At 51.8% G+C, this 17,860-nt stretch overlaps 1 protein-coding gene across 1 annotated transcript in view; it reads left to right on the top strand.

The window, feature by feature from the left end:
* The window catches only part of GRIK5 (glutamate ionotropic receptor kainate type subunit 5), a 162,781-nt gene that overhangs the window by 77,547 nt on the left and 67,374 nt on the right, over positions 1 to 17,860 (top strand). Inside the window, exons 8-12 of the mRNA XM_040415679.1 lie at positions 67 to 228; positions 4,103 to 4,255; positions 15,126 to 15,230; positions 15,681 to 15,788; positions 16,663 to 16,866. Of these exons, the coding sequence (XP_040271613.1) occupies positions 67 to 228; positions 4,103 to 4,255; positions 15,126 to 15,230; positions 15,681 to 15,788; positions 16,663 to 16,866 (732 nt within the window). The remainder of the gene's footprint in view (positions 1 to 66; positions 229 to 4,102; positions 4,256 to 15,125; positions 15,231 to 15,680; positions 15,789 to 16,662; positions 16,867 to 17,860) is intronic.

Genomic DNA, 17,860 nt, shown 5'->3' with positions numbered 1-17,860 from the left:
TCATGGGCAGAGGAGGGTACAGACAGGAAGGGGGCTTATACTTTATTACATTGGTTTCTGTTGCAGGACTTCCCCTTACTGTCCTTGGAAGGGGTGGTAAGTGACCATTCCAATATCTTGGGATTTTCCATGTATAACAGTAGCCATCCCTTCTATCTGGAGTTCCTGAGAAGCCTCAACATGTCCTGGAGGGAGAACTGTGAGCTCAGCACATACGTGGGGCCTGCGGTGAGTCAAAATATGCATGGTAACACACAAGAGTACCTGCACCTAGTGGTCAGTAATGATTTCATAGGGCTACATGATGCCATTTGGTCACCTACGAGTTGTGGGAAGAATGTAGGACTACCGCAGCACAAACTAAATATTTTCCTATTGAAACTACACTCATTGACAAAAAAAATTGTACGCGGATAGAAATGTCATCGAGCCGTTCTGTCTCAGGCAGATATGTAAATGATTTCAGATGATGTCTGATTAGACACTGGGCTTTACCACAAGAGGGTGTAAAAGTGCTTCCCCACTACCCTATAAAAAGGCTCTCAGAGGCCTCTTTTGTGTAGTGTACCTTTTGGTGAGACATCGCCTATAGCACGCACTGGAAGACAATTTCCCAGTTGAGAGATTTTGAGAGGGGGCGCATCATTGGACTGAGAGAAGAAGGATGGTCGTTTTGACGAATTGCCCACTATCTAGGCTGTTCTAACTTCGCTGTTAAGTCTCATGCAGACATCCGTGGAACACAGTCCGTGAGATACCAGACTGGCATTGCAGGAGCGCACAGCGTCATAGCAACCAATGACGCCGTGCGCTCCTGCAATGCCAGTCCGGTAGCTCACGGAGCGGGTTCCACGGTTGTCTGCATGAGGCTTTAGGAGGTGTTGGGAGCAGTGGTTATGTGATGGCACACATGGAGAACAGCCTATGGACGGCCCATACCTACCACCAGTAGAGAGGATGGTTTGATCCACCGTCAATCACGAGCATTTCCAAGCACTTGGCAGAAGGAAATTTGTTATCCTACCAATATGAAACATAAAATTACATGTCCTGCCATTGACATCCAGCCACCGTCACCATTTTTTGCAGTGGTGTCATGATTAAGAAACCTGGACTGCTATGGACTAGAACTGTATCGTCTTTAGTGATGAATCCAGATTCTGTTTCGGATCCTACGATGTTCGAGTTCCAGTATAGAGGCTGGTGGTGAGTGCTTCAATCCTGCCTTTGCTGTGGTGCAACACACTGACCCAAGTGCTAGTGTGATGATCAGGGGAGCCATTGTATACAACAGTCGGTCACCCCTAGTAGTGATACAAGGACACTAACAGCTCAGTGATATGTCCAGGACATCCTGCCATGACATGTGTCCTCTCATGGCAGGGCTGACAACTGCTAGTGTGATCGGGGAAGCCATCGCATATGACAGTCGGTCACCCCTAGTAGTGATACGAGGACACTAACAGCTCAGTGATATGTCCAGGACATCCTGCCACCACATGTGTTCCTCTCATGGCAGGCTGACAACTGCTAGTGTGATCGGGGAAGCCATCGCATATGACAGTCGGTCACCCCTAGTAGTGATACGAGGACACTAACAGCTCAGTGATATGTCCAGGAGATCCTGCCACCACATGTGTTCCTCTCATGGCAGGGCTGACAACTGCTAGTGTGATCGGGGAAGCCATCGCATATGACAGTCGGTCACCCCTAGTAGTGATACGAGGACACTAACAGCTCAGTGATATGTCCAGGACATCCTGCCACCACATGTGTTCCTCTCATGGCAGGCTGACAACTGCTAGTGTGATCGGGGAAGCCATCGCATATGACAGTCGGTCACCCCTAGTAGTGATACGAGGACACTAACAGCTCAGTGATATGTCCAGGAGATCCTGCCACCACATGTGTTCCTCTCATGGCAGGGCTGACAACTGCTAGTGTGATCGGGGAAGCCATCGCATATGACAGTCGGTCACCCCTAGTAGTGATACGAGGAGACTAACACCTCAGTGATATGTCCAGGAGATCCTGCTACCACATGTGTTCCTCTCATGGCAGGCTGACAACTGCTAGAGTGATCGGGGAAGCCATCGCATATGACAGTCGGTCACCCCTAGTAGTGATACGAGGAGACTAACACCTCAGTGATATGTCCAGGAGATCCTGCCACCACATGTGTTCCTCTCATGGCAGGCTGACAACTGCTAGAGTGATCGGGGAAGCCATCGCATATGACAGTCGGTCACCCCTAGTAGTGATACGAGGAGACTAACACCTCAGTGATATGTCCAGGAGATCCTGCCACCACATGTGTTCCTCTCATGGCAGGCTGACAACTGCTAGAGTGATCGGGGAAGCCATCGCATATGACAGTCGGTCACCCCTAGTAGTGATACGAGGACACTAACAGCTCAGTGATATCTGCAGGACATCCTAATGTGTTCCTCTCGTGGCAGAACTGACAACTGGCATTTTTTTGTGACGGGATACCATATAGAACCTGTATGCCTCCATGCCCAGCCATATCTTATCTTATATCCAGACTAGAGGACGCATTTTATCTTGTATCCAGGCTAGAGGCCGTATCTTATTTTTTAACCAGACAAGAGGGCGTACAGGTGAAACTCAAAAAATTTGAATATGGTGCAAAAGTCCAAATATTTCAGTAATTCAAAATTAAAAGGAATTGCATTAATGCAGCTTAAAATTAGAATTTTGTGAAAAGATTCAATATTCTCGGCTCAAAGTGTCACCCTCTAGTCAGCTAATTAATCTATACCCCCTGAGCAAAGGGAACCTGAGATTGTGACTTTGGGGTTTCATAAGCTGTAAGCCATAATCATCCAAATTATAACAAATAAAGGCTTGGAATATCTCGCTTTGCCTGCAATGAGTCTCATGTGTTAGTTTCACCTTTTAATTTGCATTACGGAAATAAATTAACTTTGCACGATATTCTAATTTTATATTATGTTGTATCCAGGATAAAGGCCGTATCTCATCTTGTATCCAGGCTAGAGGCAGTATCTCATCTTGTATCAAGGCTAGAGGCATATCTCATCTTGTATCTAAGCTGGAGGCTGTATCTCACCTTGTATCCAGGCTAGAGGCTGTATCTCATCTTGTATCCAGGCTAGAGGCCGTATCTCATCTTGTATCCAGGCTAGAGGCTGTATCTCATCTTGTATCCAGGCTGGAGGCTGTATCTCATCTTGTATTCAGGCTGGAGGCTGTATCTCATCTTGTATGCAGGCTGGAGGCCGTATCTCATCTTGTATCCAGGCTGGAGGCCGTATCTCATCTTGTATCAATGCTGGAGGCCGTATCTCATCTTGTATCCCGGCTGTAGGCCGTATCTCTTCTTGTATCCAGGCTGGAGGTCGTATCTCATCTTGTATTCAGGCTGGAGGCTGTATCTCATCTTGTATGCAGGCTGGAGGCCGTATCTCATCTTGTATCCAGGCTGGAGGCTGTATCTCATCTTGTATCAAGGCTGGAGGCCGTATCTCATCTTGTATCCCGGCTGGAGGCCATATCTCATCTTGTATCCATGCTGTAGGCCGTATCTCTTCTTGTATCCAGGCTGGGGGCCGTATCTCATCTTGTATCCAGGCTGGAGGCTGTATCTCATCTTGTATCCAGGCTGGAGGCTGTATCTCATCTTGTATCCAGGCTGGAGGCTGTATCTCATCTTGTATCAAGGCTGGAGGCCGTATCTCATCTTGTATCCCGGCTGGAGGCCATATCTCATCTTGTATCCATGCTGTAGGCCGTATCTCTTCTTGTATCCAGGCTGGAGGCCGTATCTCATCTTGTATCCAGGCTGGAGGCTGTATCTCATCTTGTATCCAGGCTGCAGGCTGTATCTCATCTTGTATCCATACTAGAGGCAACAGAGAAGGCTTCTTTCTTGGGCGGGATTTTTTTGTCAGTGAGTGGTGAGCACATCTCGGTACAGCCAGGCTCCTCAGACGGCGGCCGTTGCTTTGTCTCCCACAGGTCTCTGCAGTCCTATGAAGTTGCTGTGGCTCACGGTGACCAGGCTTCTCCGTGTAGGACACCCTCTGTATGACTGCTCATGTTTCCTTTCTCTCCTCAGCTCTCCGCTGCTCTCATGTTTGATGCTGTACATGTCGTAGTCAGTGCTGTCCGGGAGTTAAACCGGAGCCAAGAAATTGGCGTAAAGCAGCTTTCCTGCAGCACATCGCAGATCTGGCAGCATGGGACAAGCCTCATGAACTATCTACGAATGGTATGCAGTGTCTAGAAGAGCACCTTCTCCATCTCTGATGTCAGCGGCAGGTCTGGGATTACAAAGCATCCCTGGCACACAAACCGCAGCAGGTTCACCCCCCGCATAATGCATGATGCGGCAGATTCTGTTGTCTGTGCCCATACCATGTAAACACAAGAAGGAGAAAAGTCCTAATCACACGCCCTGGGTCAGACATCACTGTTTCAGTCAGGAACCAGCGGACACCACAACTGTAAATCCAACAAATCCACTTCTCAAACCTTTTATATGCATGCCGATGCTGGGGCCGCCCCAGGGAACAAACGTTCAGTGCCCATAGTACCCCCAGCAGCACCCTCCAAATACCACGATACAGTGCACATCGTACCCCTAGCAGCACCCAATACCACAGTGCAGCACCAATGACCCCCTTCCCACTGGCAGTAGTATTGACCCTCTCCCCCACCGACCCCTTCCTCCTGGGAGCAGTATTTTCTCTCCTGGCAGGAGCAATGTGTTTTAGGGGCACTGTGGCTGGGTCTGTTATATATACAATAGAGCCAGCTTCTGTGCCCCTATAACAGAGCCAGCCACAGTGCCCCTATAACAGAGCCAGCCACAGTGCCCCTATAACAGAGCCAGCCACAGTGCCCCTATAACAGAGCCAGCCACAGTGCCCCTATAACAGAGCCAGCCTCAGTGCCCCTATAACAGAGCCAGCCACAGTGCCCCTATAACAGAGCCAGCCACAGTGCCCCTATAACAGAGCCAGCCACAGTGCCCCTATAACAGAGCCAGCCACAGTGCCCCTATAACAGATCCAGCCACAGTGCCCCTATAACAGAGCCAGCCACAGTGCCCCTATAACAGAGCCAGCCACAGTGCCCCTATAACAGAGCCAGCCACAGTGCCCCTATAACAGTGCCAGCCACAGTGCCCCTATAACAGAGCCAGCCTCCGTGCCCCTATAACAGAGCCAGCCACAGTGCCCCTATAACAGAGCCAGCTACAGTGCCCCTATAACAGAGCCAGCCTCAGTGCCCCTATAACAGAGCCAGCCACAGTGCCCCTATAACAGAGCCAGCCACAGTGCCCCTATAACAGAGCCAGCCACAGTGCCCCTATAACAGATCCAGCCACAGTGCCCCTATAACAGAGCCAGCCACAGTGCCCCTATAACAGAGCCAGCCACAGTGCCCCTATAACAGAGCCAGCCACAGTGCCCCTATAACAGAGCCAGCCATAGTGCCCCTATAACAGAGCCTGCTACAGTGCCCCTATAACAGAGCCAGCCACAGTGCCCCTATAACAGATCCAGCAACAGTGCCCCTATAACAGAGCCAGCCACAGTGCCCCTATAACAGAGCCAGCCACAGTGCCCCTATAACAGAGCCAGCCACAGTGCCCCTATAACAGAGCCAGCCATAGTGCCCCTATAACAGATCCAGCCACAGTGCCCCTATAACAGAGCCAGCCACAGTGCCCCTATAACAGAGCCAGTCACAGTGCCCCTATAACAGAGCCAGCCACAGTGCCCCTATAACAGAGCCAGCCACAGTGCCCCTATAACAGAGCCAGCCACAGTGCCCCTATAACAGAGCCAGCCACAGTGCCCCTATAACAGAGCCAGCCACAGTGCCCCTATAACAGATCCAGCCACAGTGCCCCTATAACAGAGCCAGCCACAGTGCCCCTATAACAGAGCCAGCCACAGTGCCCCTATAACAGAGCCAGCCACAGTGCCCCTATAACAGATCCAGCCACAGTGCCCCTATAACAGAGCCAGCCTCAGTGCCCCTATAACAGAGCCAGCCACAGTGCCCCTATAACAGATCCAGCCACAGTGCCCCTATAACAGAGCCAGCCTCAGTGCCCCTATAACAGATCCAGCCACAGTGCCCCTATAACAGATCCAGCCACAGTGCCCCTATAACAGAGCCAGCCACAGTGCCCCTATAACAGAGCCAGCCACAGTGCCCCTATAACAGATCCAGCCACAGTGCCCCTATAACAGAGCCAGCTACAGTGCCCCTATAACAGAGCCAGCTACAGTGCCCCTATAACAGTGCCAGCCTCAGTGCCCCTATAACAGAGCCAGCTACAGTGCCCCTATAACAGAGCCAGCCTCAGTGCCCCTATAACAGAGCCAGCCACAGTGCCCCTATAACAGAGCCAGTCACAGTGCCCCTATAACAGAGCCAGTCACAGTGCCCCTATAACAGAGCCAGCTACAGTGCCCCTATAACAGAGCCAGTCACAGTGCCCCTATAACAGAGCCAGCCACAGTGCCCCTATAACAGAGCCAGTCACAGTGCCCCTATAACAGAGCCAGCTACAGTGCCCCTATAACAGAGCCAGCCACAGTGCCCCTATAACAGAGCCAGCCACAGTGCCCCTATAACAGAGCCAGCTACAGTGGCCCTATAACAGAGCCAGCCACAGTGCCCCTATAACAGAGCCAGCCACAGTGCCCCTATAACAGAGCCAGCTACAGTGCCCCTATAACAGAGCCAGCCACAGTGCCCCTATAACAGAGCCAGTCACAGTGCCCCTATAACAGAGCCAGCTACAGTGCCCCTATAACAGAGCCAGCCACAGTGCCCCTATAACAGAGCCAGCCTCAGTGCCCCTATAACAGAGCCAGCCACAGTGCCCCTATAACAGAGCCAGCTACAGTGCCCCTATAACAGAGCCAGCCACAGTGCCCCTATAACAGAGCCAGCCACAGTGCCCCTATAACAGAGCCAGCCACAGTGCCCCTATAACAGAGCCAGCGACAGTGCCCCTATAACAGAGCCAGCGTCTGTGTCCCTATAACAGATCCAGCCACAGTGCCCCTATAACAGAGCCAGCCACAGTGCCCCTATAACAGAGCCAGCCATAATGCCCCTATAACAGAGCCAGCGTCTGTGCCCCTATAACAGAGCCAGCCACAGTGTCCCTATAACAGATCCAGCCACAGTGCCCCTATAACAGAGCCAGCCACAGTGCCCCTATAACAGAGCCAGCCACAGTGCCCCTATAACAGAGCCAGCGTCTGTGTCCCTATAACAGATCCAGCCACAGTGCCCCTATAACAGATCCAGCCACAGTGTCCCTATCACAGAGCCAGCCACAGTGTCCCTATAACAGATCCAGCCACAGTGCCCCTATAACAGAGCCAGCCACAGTGCCCCTATAACAGAGCCAGCGTCTGTGTCCCTATAACAGATCCAGCCACAGTGCCCCTATGACAGAGCCAGCCACAGTGCCCCTATAACAGAGCCAGCCACAGTGTCCCTATAACAGAGCCAGCCTCAGTGCCCCTATAACAGAGCCAGCCACAGTGCCCCTATAACAGAGCCAGCCACAGTGCCCCTATAACAGAGCCAGCGTCTGTGTCCCTATAACAGATCCAGCCACAGTGTCCCTATAACAGAGCCAGCCTCAGTGCCCCTATAACAGAGCCAGCCACAGTGCCCCTATAACAGAGCCAGCCACAGTGCCCCTATAACAGAGCCAGCGTCTGTGTCCCTATAACAGATCCAGCCACAGTGCCCCTATAACAGAGCCAGCCTCAGTGCCCCTATAACAGAGCCAGCCTCAGTGCCCCTATAACAGAGCCAGCCACAGTGTCCCTATAACAGAGCCAGCCACAGTGCCCCTATAACAGAGCCAGCGTCTGTGTCCCTATAACAGATCCAGCCACAGTGCCCCTATAACAGAGCCAGCCTCAGTGCCCCTATAACAGAGCCAGCTACAGTGCCCCTATAACAGAGCCAGCGTCTGTGTCCCTATAACAGATCCAGCCACAGTGCCCCTATAACAGAGCCAGCCACAGTGCCCCTATAACAGAGCCAGTCACAGTGCCCCTATAACAGAGCCAGCCACAGTGCCCCTATAACAGAGCCAGTCACAGTGCCCCTATAACAGAGCCAGCCACAGTGCCCCTATAACAGAGCCAGTCACAGTGCCCCTATAACAGAGCCAGCCACAGTGCCCCTATAACAGAGCCAGCCACAGTGCCCCTATAACAGAGCCAGTCACAGTGCCCCTATAACAGAGCCAGCCTGAGTGCCCCTATAACAGAGCCAGCCACAGTGCCCCTATAACAGAGCCAGCCACAGTGCCCCTATAACAGAGCCAGCCACAGTGCCCCTATAACAGAGCCAGCCAGGGCCGATCCTAGGGTCACAGGCGCCTGGGTGCAGAAATATTTCTGGCGCCCCCACATGGGCGTGGTTATCTTACTAACTCCTCCCCTTTACAATGTTTCTATGGCAACAACTTCAGCCCCCAACTTCAGCCCCACGAATCGGCGGCTCGGCTTAAAAAAAAAAAAAAGTCCCGGCGGCTCGCTCGGCCAGGGCCGGACTGGGGATAAAAACCAGCCCTGGAAGAAGTTGCACACCAGCCCCACAGCATTGCGTCATTATTTACTTGTTTATAATAGGAGAAAGCATTCATTTTAAAACACATGTGTAAACACGAATATGAACTTTGCCCCACGATAGCTCTTTTGTAGAACCCCCATAAAAACTTACAGTTACTTGACTTGGCCCTTGGGGATCTCGGACGCCACTTCCACACTTTGGCCGGGGGCTCGGCGGAGCTGATGTTGTGCTTTAACCTAATGAGAAAGATTTCATAATAAGGATTTGGAGAAAGGGCAGAGGGATAGCAGAGCAGGGAGAGGCTGGTGCTGCTACTAGGGGGTCATACCATGGGGGAGTAATAAAGCCCACCATAATGCCCCCCAGTAAAAATAATTCTCCTTATAATATGCAAAACATTTGTAATGCCCCCAGTTGAGCTAATGTTCCCATAATGTGCCAATATAAAATACCCCTTCTCAGTGCCCCCGTAGATGACCCCCATAGTGCCCCCCCCCTTCCCCATAGTACCCACCATAATGTGTCCCAGTATAAAATGCCCCTATACAGAGCCCCCATATAAAATATCTTCTTTTTTAGCCTCAGTAGATGCCCCTATAGTGCCCCCCAATAATCTGCAGTAAGATGTGCCCCCATAGATGCCCCCAATCATGTGCCAGTAATAAGAGCCCCCCCACCATCATGTGCCAGTAGCCAGAGCCCCCCCATATCATGTCAGTAGCCAGAGCCCCCCCATATCATGTGTCAGTAGCCAGAGCCCCCCATATCATGTGCCAGTAGCCAGAGTGCCCCCAATCATGTGCCAGAAATAAGAGCCCCCCCACCATCATGTGCCAGTAGCCAGAGCCCCCCATATCATATGCCAGTAGCCAGAGCCCCCCCATATCATGTGCCAGTAGCCCCCCTTATGTGCCAGTAGCCCCCCTATGTGCCAGTAGCCCTCCTTATCATGTGCCAGTAGCCCCCCTTATCATGTGCCAGTAGCCCCCTTATCATGTGCCAGTAGCCCCCTTATCATGTGCCAGTAGCCCCCTTATCATGTGCCAGTAGCCCCCCTTATCATGTGCCAGTAGCCAGAGCCCCCCCATATCATGTGCCAGTAGCCAGAGCCCCCCCCCCCATATCATGTGCCAGTAGCCAGAGCCCCCCCCCCACCATCATGTGCCAGTAGCCAGAGCCCCCCCATATCATGTGTCAGTAGCCAGAGCCCCCCATATCATGTGCCAGTAGCCAGAGTGCCCCCAATCATGTGCCAGAAATAAGAGCCCCCCCACCATCATGTGCCAGTAGCCAGAGCCCCCCCATATCATGTGCCAGTAGCAAGAGCCCCCCATATCATGTGCCAGTAGCCCCCCTTATGTGACAGTAGCCCCCCTTATGTGCCAGCCCAGTAGTCCCCCCTTATCATGTGCCAGCCCAGTAGTCCCCCCTTATCATGTGCCAGCCCAGTAGCCCCCCTTATGTGCCAGCCCAGTAGCCCCCCTTATCATGTGCCAGCCCAGTATTGTACCTATATAAAAAAATAAAAAAAAATAATACACTTATACTTACCTCCAGCAATGCGATGCGATGCAGGCCACCTCTTCCGTCTGTGTCCCTCGCTATACGGCTCAGGCGACGCGATGACGTCATCGCGCCGCCTGCACCGGCCTCTGATAGGCTGCCAGCACTAAGCCGGCAGCCTATCAGAGGAACAGGAGGGGACACACCTCTCCCTCCTCTGCCGCAGCACAGGCATCTGTATTGCCGTCCTGAGGACGGCAATACAGATGACTATGGAGATGAGCGCTTCCGCAATGGAGGCGCTCATCTCCTGCTCTGCCCTGCCGCCGGCCGCGGCCGCCCCCACTTGTCACCAGGGCCGCGGCCTTGCGGCACTCAGGCTTGCCGGCCCACCGGGAAATTTCCCGCTATCTCGGCAGGCCAGTCCGGCCCTGCGCTCGGCGCCTTTCGGGTGACAGCGCTGGGGTGCGGGGCACCCACTGCACCCCGTGTAGGATCGGCCCTGGAGCCAGCTACAGTGCCCCTATAACAGAGCCAGTCACAGTGCCCCTATAACAAAGCCAGCCACAGTGCCCCTATAACAGAGCCAGCCACAGTGCCCCTATAACAGAGCCAGCCACAGTGCCCCTATAACAGAGCCAGCCACAGTGCCCCTATAACAGAGCCAGCCACAGTGCCCCTATAACAGAGCCAGCCACAGTGCCCCTATAACAGAGCCAGCCGCTGAGTCCCTATCACAGAGCCAGCCACAGTGCCCCTATAACAGAGCCAGCCACAGTGCCCCTATAACAGAGCCAGCTACAGTGCCCCTATAACAGAGCCAGCTACAGTGCCCCTATAACAGAGCCAGTCACAGTGCCCCTATAACAGAGCCAGCCACAGTGCCCCTATAACAGAGCCAGCCACAGTGCCCCTATAACAGAGCCAGCCGCTGAGTCCCTATCACAGAGCCAGCTACAGTGCCCCTATAACAGAGCCAGCCTCAGTGCCCCTATAACAGAGCCAGCCACAGTGCCCCTATAACAGAGCCAGTCACAGTGCCCCTATAACAGATCCAGCCACAGTGCCCCTATAACAGAGCCAGTCACAGTGCCCCTATAACAGAGCCAGCCTCAGTGCCCCTATAACAGAGCCAGCCACAGTGCCCCTATAACAGAGCCAGCCACAGTGACCCTATAACAGAGCCAGCCGCTGAGTCCCTATCACAGAGCCAGCTACAGTGCCCCTATAACAGAGCCAGCCTCAGTGCCCCTATAACAGAGCCAGCCACAGTGCCCCTATAACAGAGCCAGCCACAGTGCCCCTATAACAGAGCCAGCCTCAGTGCCCCTATAACAGAGCCAGCCACAGTGCCCCTATAACAGTGCCAGCCTCAGTGCCCTTATAACAGAGCCAGCTACAGTGCCCCTATAACAGAGCCAGCTACAGTGCCCCTATAACAGAGCCAGCTACAGTGACCCTATAACAGAGCCAGCCACAGTGCCCCTATAACAGAGCCAGCCACAGTGCCCCTATAACAGAGCCAGCCTCAGTGCCCCTATAACAGAGCCAGCCACAGTGCCCCTATAACAGAGCCAGCCACAGTGTCCCTATAACAGAGCCAGCCACAGTGCCCCTATAACAGAGCCAGCCACAGTGCCCCTATAACAGATCCAGCCACAGTGCCCCTATAACAGAGCCAGCCACAGTGCCCCTATAACAGAGCCAGCTACAGTGCCCCTATAACAGAGCCAGCCACAGTGCCCCTATAACAGAGCCAGCCACAGTGCCCCTATAACAGAGCCAGCCACAGTGTCCCTATAACAGATCCAGCCACAGTGCCCCTATAACAGAGCCAGCCACAGTGCCCCTATAACAGAGCCAGCTACAGTGCCCCTATAACAGAGCCAGCCACAGTGCCCCTATAACAGAGCCAGCCACAGTGCCCCTATAACAGATCCAGCCACAGTGCCCCTATAACAGATCCAGCCACAGTGCCCCTATAACAGAGCCAGCCACAGTGCCCCTATAACAGAGCCAGCCACAGTGTCCCTATCACAGAGCCAGCCACAGTGCCCCTATAACAGAGCCAGCCACAGTGCCCCTATAACAGAGCCAGCCACAGTGCCCCTATAACAGAGCCAGCCACAGTGCCCCTATAACAGAGCCAGCCACAGTGTCCCTATAACAGAGCCAGCCACAGTGTCCCTATCACAGAGCCAGCCACAGTGCCCCTATAACAGTGCCAGCCTCAGTACCCCTATAACAGAGCCAGCCTCAGTACCCCTATAACAGAGCCAGCTACAGTGCCCCTATAACAGAGCCAGCCACAGTGCCCCTATAACAGAGCCAGCCTCAGTGCCCCTATAATAGAGCCAGCCACAGTGCCCCTATAACAGATCCAGCCACAGTGCCCCTATAACAGAGCCAGCCTCAGTGCCCCTATAACAGAGCCAGCCACAGTGCCCCTATAACAGATCCAGCCACAGTGCCCCTATAACAGAGCCAGCCTCAGTGCCCCTATAACAGAGCCAGCCTCAGTGCCCCTATAACAGAGCCTGCCACAGTGTCCCTATAACAGAGCCAGCCACAGTGCCCCTATAACAGTGCCAGCCTCAGTGCCCCTATAACAGAGCCAGCCTCAGTGACCCTATAACAGAGTCAGTCACAGTGCCCCTATAACAGAGCCAGCCTCAGTGACCCTATAACAGAGCCAGCTACAGTGCCCCTATAACAGAGCCAGCCACAGTGCCCCTATAACAGAGCCAGCCTCAGTGCCCCTATAACAGAGCCAGCCACAGTGCCCCTATAACAGAGCCAGTCACAGTGCCCCTATAACAGAGCCAGCTACAGTGCCCCTATAACAGAGCCAGCCTCAGTGCCCCTATAACAGAGCCAGCCACAGTGCCCCTATAACAGAGCCAGCCACAGTGCCCCTATAACAGAGCCAGCCACAGTGTCCCTATAACAGTGCCAGCCTCAGTGCCCCTATAACAGAGCCAGCTACAGTGCCCCTATAACAGTGCCAGCCTCAGTGCCCCTATAACAGATCCAGCCACAGTGCCCCTATAACAGATCCAGCCACAGTGCCCCTATAACAGAGCCAGCTACAGTGCCCCTATAACAGAGCCAGCCACAGTGCCCCTATAACAGATCCAGCCACAGTGCCCCTATAACAGAGCCAGCCACAGTGCCCCTATAACAGAGCCAGCCACAGTGTCCCTATAACAGTGCCAGCCTCAGTGCCCCTATAACAGATCCAGCCACAGTGCCCCTATAACAGAGCCAGCTACAGTGCCCCTATAACAGAGCCAGCCGCTGTGCCCCTATAACAGAGCCAGCCACAGTGTCCCTATAACAGAGCCAGCCTCAGTGCCCCTATAACAGAGCCAGCCACAGTGCCCCTATAACAGAGCCAGCTTCTGTGTCCCTATAACAGAGCCAGCCACAGTGCCCCTATAACAGAGCCAGCCACAGTGCCCCTATAACAGTGCCAGCCTCAGTGCCCCTATAACAGAGCCAGCCACAGTGTCCCTATAACAGAGCCAGCCACAGTGCCCCTATAACAGAGCCAGCCACAGTGCCCCTATAACAGAGCCAGCCACAGTGCCCCTATAACAGAGCCAGCCATAGTGCCCCTATAACAGAGCCTGCCACAGTGCCCCTATAACAGAGCCAGCCACAGTGACCCTATAACAGAGCCAGCCACAGTGCCCCTATAACAGAGCCAGCCACAGTGTCCCTATAACAGAGCCAGCCACAGTGCCCCTATAACAGAGCCAGCCACAGTGCCCCTATAACAGAGCCAGCCACAGTGCCCCTATAACAGAGCCAGCCACAGTGCCCCTATAACAGAGCCAGCCTCAGTGCCCCTATGACAGAGCCAGCCACAGTGCCCCTATGACAGTGCCAGCCTCAGTGCCCCTATAACAGAGCCAGCCACAGTGCCCCTATAACAGAGCCAGTCACAGTGCCCCTATAACAGAGCCAGCCACAGTGTCCCTATAACAGAGCCAGCCACAGTGCCCCTATAACAGAGCCAGCCACAGTGCCCCTATAACAGAGCCAGCCATAATGCCCCTATGACAGAGCCAGCCTCAGTGCCCCTATAACAGAGCCAGCTACAGTGCCCCTATAACAGAGCCAGCCACAGTGCCCCTATAACAGAGCCAGCCACAGTGCCCCTATAACAGAGCCAGCCACAGTGTCCCTATAATAGAGCCAGCCACAGTGCCCCTATAACAGAGCCAGCCACAGTGCCCCTATAACAGAGCCAGCCACAGTGCCCCTATAACAGAGCCAGCCATAATGCCCCTATGACAGAGCCAGCCTCAGTGCCCCTATAACAGAGCCAGCTACAGTGCCCCTATAACAGAGCCAGCCACAGTGCCCCTATAACAGAGCCAGCCACAGTGCCCCTATAACAGAGCCAGCCACAGTGCCCCTATAACAGAGCCAGTCACATTGCCCCTATAATAGAGCCAGCCACAGTGCCCCTATAACAGAGCCAGCCACAGTGCCCCTATAACAGAGCCAGCCATAATGCCCCTATGACAGAGCCAGCCTCAGTGCCCCTATAACAGAGCCAGCTACAGTGCCCCTATAACAGAGCCAGCCTCAGTGACCCTATAACAGAGCCAGCCACAGTGCCCCTATAACAGAGCCAGCCACATCATTACTGTTGATGGTTTCCTAAGTTTGTCCCGTGTCTATACAAATTTACAGGTTTTAATAAATATCTAGCAGTACAGAGTGAAGCAGATGGAATAGTCCATGACCACTGCTCAAAAGTATGGAATAACCCTTTGTTTTTGGGATTTGTGATGGGCGCAGTGATATGGAAATATCTTCTGTTTTCCCGTCTTTCTTTTTGTGGAGGACTTTATGGTTCCTTTCATTCCACCTGATCATTAATGTACTGTTTATTCTTATTTGCCATGAAGATGATGTCCATAGATGTTCCTCACCCCATAAAGATCACCTTTGATGGACTAGAGGATAATCAGTGCTCTTACTGTCTATAATCCTCCCAGGTGGAGTATGATGGACTGACCGGACGTGTAGAATTTAACAGCAAAGGACAAAGGACAAACTACACTCTACGTATCCTGGAGAAGTCTGGATATGGCCACCGAGAGGTAAGTGTCGGCAGCTCTCCGGGTTGTTTACTGACTGACAAGTCGTAGACGCAGGGTATACTGTAGGAGTCTATATTCGGCCTCTCTGATGTCTCATGGAAAGGACTTTTATCATTTGCTTTTCATCAGAATTCTGATCATACCCCATTAGAAGAGTAGAAAGTGGAGTAACATCTCTAGGCAAAAGAGTTCTTCGTTAAGATGTGCCAAATTTGTAACCAGCCTACCACATTTGATAAATTTGGCCCAAAATACGGCAATGTACACTCAAGCTGACTTCAAAAATTCCCCTCGTGATAAATTCCCCACAGGGTCACCTCTTCATTCCGTGCTTGCATCAAGAGCTCAGCAGATGACTTTAATGTATTATCTTAATTTGCTTCACAAACATTTTGGTAAAATATTAGGAAGTTTCAAGAATTGTTTACTCATGTAATTTCGTTCTTGCAGGTTGGTGTGTGGTACTCTAACCGTACCCTGGCCATGAACGCTACCAGCCTGGACATAAACATCTCCGATACGCTGGAGAACAAGACTTTAGTAGTAACCACAATTCTCGTAAGTGTCCTACAGATGAGCTTCCTAGATCTATCTATATATGGTTTGTTGAATCTTCGTGACGCTTCTTCCACACAGGTTAGGATGGGCATATATATACATTTTGACATGCCGATGGTCCACGCCCGTCACTGTCCTGGGCAGGTGCTGGTGTCACTCTTCTCACTGTGAATTAGGACTAGTTCTCAGTGAACTTCCTTACAGCACTGCTGGAGTTAATCTCCTCTTGTTCTCAGTCCAGCTGTTGACTAAGGTGCTGATCAGTCTTCCTATGTAACTGAGCTGTGGTTCCACCTCCTTGCCTGAGCTTTGAGGCTTTCTAGTATGCAGCGAAGGTGTGATGTTTTGACTTCCTGTGTACCAAACCTTGTTTGTCTACTGATTTTGCTCTTTGCCGCCTGCGCTGACTTTGGAACTGCTACTTGGACTAAGCATGTACTCGGCCTACCCAGATCTTGGACTGTGGTGCTTTTCACCAGTGTCTCTGGCCCCTGTGGGTAAGCTGACATCTACAGCAGGACTACTCCAGGAGGTAGCGGCCTGATTGGTTCCCTGCAGCAAAGTCCAGAACCACTAGGGCAACGCCCTTAGGTTTGGCCTAAAGTCAAACTGGTTAGCTGGCACCAGGGGTGGACACCCACTGTCTGTTACACATTTTAGCAGCTCTGTAAATATGACGTGGTTGTCCTGAATGCCCTATCTCAGCTACTTGCAGGTTCATATTTCAGCAGACAATCTCTTTCTTCAGCTTGCTTGCTTTGGGTTTTTTATAGCTCGTGATTTGTTCTAATTATCCCTTTTCCAGTTGTAATCACAAGTTCAGTTTTTTTTCCGTCTCATCCACCTGACTGTTTTATCTCATTTCTCCCTCCAGGAGAATCCATACATGATGCGCAAAGCAAATTACCGATCCCTATCTGGCAATGACCAGTATGAAGGTTTCTGTGCGGAGATGTTAATGGAGCTAGCTGCCCTCCTGAGGTTCAACTATAAGATAAAGCTTGTGGAAGACGGGTTGTATGGGGCTCCCGAGCCGAACGGATCTTGGACGGGGATGGTGGGAGAGCTTATCAATCGGGTAGGTAGCACCATGTGGATCACCCCATGCTCCATTAAGTCAAACTGTTATTCTTTCAATTAATTTTCAATTCAATTATTTTTTTGAATTCATTTTAATATTTTCTGCCTTGTTGCCATCATAAAGGGGAATTCCGAGGGTGAGGGTTATTTTTATCAGCACCACTAGCACCAGGGGTCACTTGTGATAAGATGCACTTGTGATAAGATGAGATGTCAGAGCAGCTCTGGCTTCTCATTCAGGTGCGGCCTTAAAGTTGAGCAACCTCCGAAGGATCACTGGTTGCAGATTTGTCATCAACACTCGGTGTCCAAAACCTGTGTAAACACCACGGACTCAGCGAGTTCATAGGACTTAGGCTACTTTCACACTTGCGTTTTTCTTTTACGTAATTGAGTTCCGTCCTAGGGGCTCAATACCGGAAAAGAACTGGTCAGTTTTATCCCCATGCATTCTGAATGGAGAGCGATCCGCTCAGGATGCATCAGGACGTCTTCAGTTCAGTCTTTTTGCCTTTTCAGGACGGAGATAATACCGCAGCACGCTGTGGTTTTAACTCCGGCCAAAAAAACTAAACACTTGCCTGAATGCCGGGATTTTTTCCCATAGGAATGTATTAGTGCCGCAAAATACTGCAATGCCAGATCCGTCCTTCCGCGCAGACCGAAAAAGATGTGAAAAAAAATTGTAACGGATCTGTTTGTCCGGATTCCTCTGCCGCAAGTGTGAAAGTACCCTAAACCACTGCATGTAAAAAATATTGTATAGTGTGGTTATTTGTACTCTGTATAGTGTGGTTATTTGTACTCTGTATAGTGTGGTTATTTGTACTCTGTATAGTGTGGTTATTTGTACTCTGTATAGTGTGGTTATTTGTACTCTGTATAGTGTGGTTATTTGTACTCTGTATAGTGTGGTTATTTGTACTCTGTATAGTGTGGTTATTTGTACTCTGTATAGTGTGGTTATTTGTACTCTGTGTAGTGTGGTTATT

This window comes from Bufo bufo, chromosome 1 (genome assembly GCF_905171765.1).
Source record: "Bufo bufo chromosome 1, aBufBuf1.1, whole genome shotgun sequence".
NCBI classification, from domain to species: Eukaryota; Metazoa; Chordata; class Amphibia; order Anura; family Bufonidae; genus Bufo; species Bufo bufo.
Note: the sequence above shows the minus strand (reverse complement) of the source record. Positions and strands in the feature narration are given on the sequence as shown.